Here is a 7459-nt window from a genome sequence, read left to right as displayed (position 1 = left end):
CGGAGCCGGAGCAGGATCCTGGGGCCTGGCCAGGCCGAGGGGGACCGGACCGGGCCTGGAGAGACCCCCCGCGGGGCCTGGGCGCGGGAGGCGGGGAGACCCCCGGGCTGCAGGAGGGAGGCCCCCCGCTCTAGGCCACAGGGAGGGGCTGTGGGGTGACCTCGGGGGGTGCAGGGGGCGGGGAGACCCCCCCGGGCTCAGGCTCGCTTGGGGGTCAGTGGCCGCAGGGCAGGGCACCCCGAGGGGGCACGTGCTCTTTTGGGGTGCCGCGGGGACCCCACTTGACCCCTAGGGTTTTGGGGGGGTCGGGACTGATTTGGGGGGACCCCGGGGGTGTCCGCCCCCCTGGGCGAGGCTCTGGCAGGGGCGCGGGGCCCCCCACGTCCCCTGCCCCCCGGCTGGTCCTGAGGGGGCGTCAGTCCTTTGTGGGGGGCAGCCATGGCCTCGGTGCCCGTCTACTGCCTCTGCCGCCTGCCCTACGACGTGACCCGCTTCATGATCGAGTGCGACACCTGCCAGGACTGGTTCCACGGCAGGTGGGGGGCGGGGGCCGGGCCGGGCCGGGCTGGGGGGCTGGCTCGGGGGCGGGCGGGGGCCTGTCCCCTCTGGGGGGCCGGGCCGGGGGGCAGGCTGGCTCGGGGGGCCGGGCCGGGGGGCAGGCTGGCTCGGGGGGGGGCCTGTCCCCTCTGGGGGGCCGGGCCGGGGGGCAGGCTGGCTCGGGGGGCTGGGCCGGGGGGCAGGCTGGCTTGGGAGGGTGGGGTGGGGTGGGGGCCTGTCCCCTCTGGGGGGCCGGGCCGGGGGGCAGGCTGGCTCGGGGGGCCGGGCTGGGGGGCAGGCTGGCTTGGGAGGGTGGGGGCCTGTCCCCTCTGAGGGGCTGGGCCGGGGGGCAGGCTGGCTCGGGGAGGGGGCGGGGGCCTGTCCCCTCTGGGGGGTGCCGGGGCCGGGCCGGGGGGCAGGCTGGCTCGGGGGGCCGGGCCGGGGGGCAGGCTGGCTTGGGAGGGTGGGGGCCTGTCCCCTCTGAGGGGCTGGGCCGGCGGGCAGGCTGGCTCGGGGAGGGGGCGGGGGCCTGTCCCCTCTGGGGGGTGCCGGGGCCGGGCCGGGGGGCAGGCTGGCTCGGGGGGGGCCTGTCCCCTCTGGGGGGCCGGGCCGGGGGGCAGGCTGGCTCGGGGGGCTGGGCCGGGGGGCAGGCTGGCTCGGGAGGGTGGGGTGGGGTGGGGTGGGGGCCTGTCCCCTCTGGGGGGTGCCGGGGCCGGGCCGGGGGGCAGGCTGGCTCGGGGGGGGCCTGTCCCCTCTGGGGGGCCGGGCCGGGGGGCAGGCTGGCTCGGGGGGCTGGGCCGGGGGGCAGGCTGGCTCGGGAGGGTGGGGTGGGGTGGGGGCCTGTCCCCTCTGAGGGGCCGGGCCGGGGGGCAGGCTGGCTCGGGGGGGGGCGGGGGCCTGTCCCCTCTGGGGGGCCGGGCCGGGGGGCAGGCTGGCTCGGGGGGGGGCGGGGGCCTGTCCCCTCTGGGGGGCCGGTCTGGGGCGGGGGCTGAGCGGTGGGCAGCGGGTAAGCGACTCTCTGTCTCCCCAGCTGCGTCGGGGTGGAAGAGGACGCGGCCGCCGACATCGACCTGTATCACTGCCCCAACTGCCAGCTGGCGCATGGCCCCTCCGTCAGTGAGTAGCCCGAACCCGCCCGCCGTGGGCCGGGGCAGCCGGGCAAGGGGCTGGGACAGGCTTCGGCCCCTAGGCTGGGGGTGGCTGCCTCGGGGGTGGGGGGGATCTTCTCCCTCCCCTGGTTGATCTCCCTTGACGGGGTCTCCTGCAGTGAAGCGGCGCCGTGGGCCCCCGAAGCAGCAGGACGCGGGGCTGAGAGAGGCGGGTGCCGCGGTGCGGACGGGCAGTGCCCAGTTCATAAGGGAGCTTCGGGCCCGGACGTTCCCCAGGTGAGAGGGATGGTGGAGGGCACCGTGGGGCTGGCAGTCAGGGCCGGGTGCTGGGAGGTGCCGGAGGGCTGGGCAGGGGGGCCTGTCCCCTGGCAGGGCTGGGCGGTGTCATGGGGCTGGGCAAGGGGCTGGGTAGGGGGTGCTCACCCCTGGTAGGGCTGGGTGCTGGGGGGGGCTGGGTAGGGGGCACTCATCCCTGGCAGTCAGAGCTGGACACTTGAAGATTTCTCAAGCTGTCAGCGCCTGTCTCCAGGACCTTGGTTTAATTCTAGGCCACCGTCCCTAAATCTCACGTCAGCACCAGGCGAGCCATCCCTACGCAGTGTTATGTGTGGCTGTTCCCAGCCGTCCCGCCCCAAAGGTGCCTGCATCTCAACACCGGGCAAGTCATCCCTGTCCGATGTTCTATGCAGCTGTTCCCAGTTGCTCCGCCCCAGAGGCAGCTGCATCTCAGTGCCGGGGGAGTCATCCCCATGCAGTGCTATGTACGGCTGTTCCAGCCGCTGCGCCCCAGAGGTGGCTGCACCTTGCTGACTCTCTCTCCCGCCCGGCAGCGCGGACGAGGTGATCCTGAAGCCCAGTGGGGCGCAGCTGACGGTCGAGTTCCTGGAGGAGAACAGCTTCAGTGTCCCCATCCTGGTGCTGAAGAAGGACGGGCTGGGCATGACGCTGCCCCCTCCGTCCTTCACCGTGCGGGACATCGAGCACTACGTGGGTAAGGCCGGGCCGAGGGGCTGCCAGTGCTGGGAACAGCCCTGGGTGTGCGTGTGGGGCAGGGGGTGGTAAGGGTCCATAGCTGGCGTTTCAGGGGGGCCATGGCTGGGTGTGGGGAGTCAGGGGGCTGTGGCGGGGGCCCATAGCTGGCTTGGAGGCAGTGGGGGTCCAGGGGGCCGTGGCTGGCTGGGGGTTCAGGGGGCTGTGGCGGGGGGGCCCATAGCTGGCTTGGGGGGCCGTGGGGGGGGCCATAGCTGGCATGGGGGGCCGGTCGCTCTCACCCTGCGCCCCCCCAGGGCCCGACAAAGAGATCGACGTGATCGACGTGAGCCGCCAGGCCGACTGCCGCATGCACCTGGGCGACTTCGTCGGCTGTTTCTGTGCCGCCCGGCGGGACAAGGTGCTGAACGTCATCAGCCTGGAGTTCTCCGAGAGCCGGTCAGCGGGGGGCTGGGGCGGGGGGGGCTGGAGGGGAAGGGGGGCTGGGGGCAGGGGGAAGCCAGGGGGAGAGCGTATTACCTGTATTGTCTCCCGGACGCCGGGGTCCCGCGGGCGGGCAGCCGGGCCGGCCCCCCCCTCCCGGACGCCGGGGTCCCGCGGGCGGGCAGCCGGGCCGGCCCCCCGCTCCCGGACGCCGGGGGTCCCGCGGGGCGGGCAGCCGGGCCGGCCCCCGCTCCCGGACGCCGGGGTCCCCGCGGGCGGGCAGCCGGGCCGGCCCCCCGCTCCCCGGACGCCGGGGTCCCGCGGGCGGGCAGCCGGGCCGGCCCCCCCCTCCCGGACGCCGGGGTCCCGCGGGCTGACGGCTCTGCCCCGCAGGCTGTCCAACCTGGTGGAGACCCCGAAGATCGTGCGGAAGCCTGTCGTGGGTGGAGAACCTGTGGCCGGGCGAGTCGGTGTTCGAGCGGCCGAGCGTGCAGAAGTACTGTCTGATGGGCATGCAGGGCAGCTACACCGACTTCCACATCGACTTCGGGGGCACCTCCGTCTGGTACCCACGTGCTGTGGGTACGGGCCGGGCGGGACCAGGCGGGGGGGGCGGTGGGGGGGTGGGCGCAGGGACCCCCCACTCACTGTCCGTCCGTCCCCCTCCCCGAAGGGCGAGAAGATTTTCTACCTGGTGCGGCCCAGCCCAGCCAACCTGGCCCGGTTCGAGGCCTGGAGCAGCTCGTCCAACCAGAGCGAGACGTTCTTCGGGGACCAGGCCGAACGCTGCTACCGATGCCCCCTGCGCCAGGGCCAGACGCTCTTCATCCCCACGGGTACCCCCCTGCCCCCCGCGGGTTACCCCGGCCCCTCCGTCCCCACCGCTCCCGGTGCCCCCTGCGCCAGGGCCAGACGCTCTTCATCCCCGCGGGTACCCCTCTTCCTCCCCTCGTGGGTACCCCCCAGTCCTGTTCATCCCCACGGGTTTCCCGCCACCCCCCTCCTGCTCCCATACCGTCGGTCCCCCGATCCCCCATTGCCCCTCTCCAGGGCCGGGTTCCCCTGGAGTCTGACCCCGCTCTGTCCCCAGGCTGGATCCATGCCGTGCTGACCCCCGTCGACTGCCTGGCCTTCGGGGGCAACTTCCTGCATAGCCTCAACATCGAGATGCAGCTCAAGTGAGTGTCGGGGGTGCCGGAGACTCCCAGCCCCGCCCCAGGGACCTGGACCCTGCCGGGAGTGGGGCTTGGTGCAAAGCACTCTGGGAAATAGCCCACAAACGGGGTGGGCGTCCCCAGGCTGTGTTATGTGTGGCTGTTCCCCAGCTGCTCCGCCCCAGAGGTGGCTGCATCTCCGCGCGGGGTGAGCCGTCCTCATGCGGCTGCTGTTCCAGAGGTGTCCCAGCCCAACCTGGCCTGGTTGTCTCCTCCCGCAGGGCCTACGAGATCGAGAAGCGGCTGAGCACGGCCGATCTCTTCAGGTTTCCCAACTTTGAAACCATTTGCTGGTACGTCGGCAAACACCTGCTAGGACATCTTCCGAGGTGAGCGGGGCCAGGGGGCATCTGAGGTCAGAGGGGCCGGGGGGGCCCGACCCATCCCCTGAGTCCTACCTGTGCCTCTCGCCCCCCCAGGCCTGCGGGAGAACCGCCGACACCCGGCCCGCCTACCTGGTCCACGGAGCGAAAGCTCTGAACACGGCGTTCCGCGCCTGGACCCGCAAAGAGGCAAGTGGGTCTGATCGGGGGGGGGGCCGGGAGCAATCCCCGGCTGGGCGGAGCTGGAGAGAGGCGAACGCTGTGTTACAAGGAGCTGTCGTGCCCCCACCCCAGCGTCAGCCGCATCTCAGGGCTCTCGGGGGGACGTTGGACTTACAGAGGCGCCTGCTCTGGGCTGTGTCTGTTCGACAGCTGTCACTGTGTTAGCTCGACGCTCAGCCCCCCCAGGAATTCCCGCTGTCCCCCCCCATCCCCCCCGCAGCGCACGCCCCTCGCAGGGACCCCCTTCGTCCGACGGGACTCCTGGCCTCCCAAACCTGACCAGGGCCCGAGCGCCCCTAGTAACACCCCGCCCCCCCCAGGTGCTGGAGGAGCACGAAGATGAAATCCCCCGGCTCTGTGCGTCCTGCACAGCTCATCAAAGACCTGGCCAAGGAAATCCGTCTGGTCGAGGTGAGGGGCAGTCCTGGAGCGAGGGGGCCCCGTGGGGCAAGGGGCCACTGGGCAGGGGGCGGTCTCCCCTGGCACTTGGGGCTGGGCACTGGGGGGCAGGGGGCTCTCCCCTGACAAGTGGGACTGGGTGCTGTGGGGCGGGGGCCAGGCACCGGGTCTCCCCTGCTAGGTGGGACTCGGTGCTGTGGGGTGGGGGCCAGGCGGGGCCAGGCACTGGGGGCAGGCGGTGGGTCTCCCCTGGTAGGTGGGACTTGGTGCTGTGGGGTGGGGGCCAGGCACTGGGGGCAGGCGGTGGGTCTCCCCTGGTAGGTGGGACTCGGTGCTGTGGGGTGGGGGCCAGGCGGGGCCAGGCACTGGGGGCAGGCGGTGGGTCTCCCCTGGTAGGTGGGACTTGGTGCTGTGGGGTGGGGGCCAGGCAGGGCCAGGCGGTGGGTCTCCCCTGGTAGGTGGGACTTGGTGCTGTGGGGGTGGGGGCCAGGCAGGGCCAGGCACTGGGGGGCAGGCGGTGGGTCTCCCCTGGTAGCTGGGACTCGGTGCTGTGGGGTGGGGGGCCAGGCAGGGCCAGGCACTGGGGGGCAGGCGGTGGGGTCTCCCCTGGTAGCTGGGACTCGGTGCTGTGGGGTGGGGGCCAGGCAGGGCTGAGAGCTGTGGGGCAGGTGGTGGGGGGAAGGAGGGAGGTCTCCCCGGGAAGTGGGACTGGGCACTGTGAGGCAGGTGGTGGGGGGGCTGGAAGGGGGTCTCCCTGGTAGGTGAGGGGGCACTGGGGGGGGGGCAAGCAGGGCCGGGCACTGGGGGGGCAGGTGGGGGGGTCTCTCCCAGTAGGCAGGGCCGGGGTGGGGGGATTGAAGCCCTCCCAGGATATCTTTCAGCAGAACATCGGGAAGACGGGCAGCCCCTTCGGGGTGCAGCGGGGCCCTCCCCCTGGTGCCAGGAGGGGGGACCAAAGCCCCCAGGAGCCGGGCCGGAGGGGAGGGTGGAAGGGGCGCGAGGGCCCAGCTGCCGGCGCCCCCACGAGGCTGGACTTGGAGCTGCTGGACACGCGCACGGAGCTGCCGCTGTTGGAGAGCGCCGAGAGCCCCCACGAGGAGGAGGTGATGGGCGGGGGCTGGGCAGGGGGCTGGGGGGCGCCGTGGGGCAGAGGGGCTGGGCAGGGGCCTCGATCTCCTCGCCGGGCAAGCCGTCTCTGGGCAGCGTGGTGTGCGGCTGTTCCTAGTGGCCCCACCCTAGGGGGGGCTGCGTCCCCCCTCAGCCCGGCCCCCCCTTGCTGAGCCCCTCTCCCCTCCCTTGGCAGTTTGACGTTCCCAGCTCCAGCCTGGAGGAGACGGACGCGGATTCGGAGGTGGCCGAAGGGGAGCTCACCTTGGTGCTGGCCGACGGGCGGCCCGTGCAGTGAGTGGGGCTGGGTGGATGTCAGGGGGTGGGCGGAGAGTTGGGGTGGGTAGGGGGTGCTGCAGGGTGGGAAATGGGGGCAGGAGGCGCTGGGGAGGTGGGGCTGGCAGGGGGTGCTGCTGGGCGGGGAGCTGGCGGCGGGGAGCGGGGCGGGGGGGCTGGCAGGGGGCGCTGGGGAGCGGGGGCTGGCAGGGGGGTGCTGCGGTTCGGGGGGCTGGCAGCTGGGAGCGGGGCGGGGGGCTGGCAGGGGGTGCTGCAGGGCAGGCAGCGGGGCAGGGGCCGGTAGGGGAGCTCTGGGAGGGGCTGTGGGGAGCAGGGTGGGGGGCCGGCTGGGGGTCTCTGACCTGCTCTCCCCCCGGCAGGGACGAAGCGGGCCAGGGTCTCAGGGCGCCGGCGGCCCCGCCCCTCCCACTCCCCGTCGCCCCCCCAGCTCGCCGGGCGCCCCGGGGCTGGACCTGGACTCGGAGGAGGATTTGCAGATCGACGAGGCGCCGCCCCACAAGGACCGGCGGGGGCCCAGCGGCCCCCAGGAGACTGGCCAGTAGGTCACTGCCCCCCCCGGCCCCCACAGCCCCCCCCGGCTCGGCAGCCCCCGCCGGGCCGTTCGGTGAGTGGCTCTGCCGTTCTCTTTCCCAGAATTCCCCAGGAAGCTGCCAAGGCCAAACCCTGCTCTGACCCCAACCGCGTGCGGGAGCCTGGGGAGGTCGAGTTCGACATCGAGGTAAAGGGGTGATGACAGGGGGGCTGGGAGGCCGGGAGCGGGGGGCTGTGGAGCAGGGGGCTGCACTTTGCGGGGCGCCCCACGTCTCTCTGCTCGCCCCCCAGGAGGATTACACCACGG

At 73.6% G+C, this 7459-nt stretch overlaps 1 protein-coding gene across 1 annotated transcript in view; it reads left to right on the top strand.

Moving 5' to 3' along the window:
* The first annotated feature begins 350 nt into the window (after window positions 1-350).
* The window catches only part of PHF8 (PHD finger protein 8), an 11048-nt gene continuing 3939 nt past the window's right edge, over window positions 351-7459 (top strand). The window contains 21 exon segments of the mRNA XM_073321564.1: window positions 351-536; window positions 1568-1653; window positions 1805-1922; window positions 2477-2637; window positions 2933-3074; window positions 3453-3492; window positions 3494-3628; window positions 3630-3641; window positions 3733-3895; window positions 4150-4237; window positions 4495-4588; window positions 4590-4602; window positions 4693-4721; window positions 4723-4785; window positions 5139-5171; window positions 5173-5229; window positions 6087-6320; window positions 6521-6619; window positions 6983-7150; window positions 7152-7159; window positions 7255-7339. Coding sequence (XP_073177665.1) covers window positions 439-536; window positions 1568-1653; window positions 1805-1922; window positions 2477-2637; window positions 2933-3074; window positions 3453-3492; window positions 3494-3628; window positions 3630-3641; window positions 3733-3895; window positions 4150-4237; window positions 4495-4588; window positions 4590-4602; window positions 4693-4721; window positions 4723-4785; window positions 5139-5171; window positions 5173-5229; window positions 6087-6320; window positions 6521-6619; window positions 6983-7150; window positions 7152-7159; window positions 7255-7339 — 1926 coding nt within the window. The 5' untranslated portion in view covers window positions 351-438.

Source organism: Lepidochelys kempii, chromosome 23 (genome assembly GCF_965140265.1).
Source record: "Lepidochelys kempii isolate rLepKem1 chromosome 23, rLepKem1.hap2, whole genome shotgun sequence".
In the NCBI taxonomy this organism is placed as follows: Eukaryota; Metazoa; Chordata; order Testudines; family Cheloniidae; genus Lepidochelys; species Lepidochelys kempii.
Note: the sequence above shows the minus strand (reverse complement) of the source record. Positions and strands in the feature narration are given on the sequence as shown.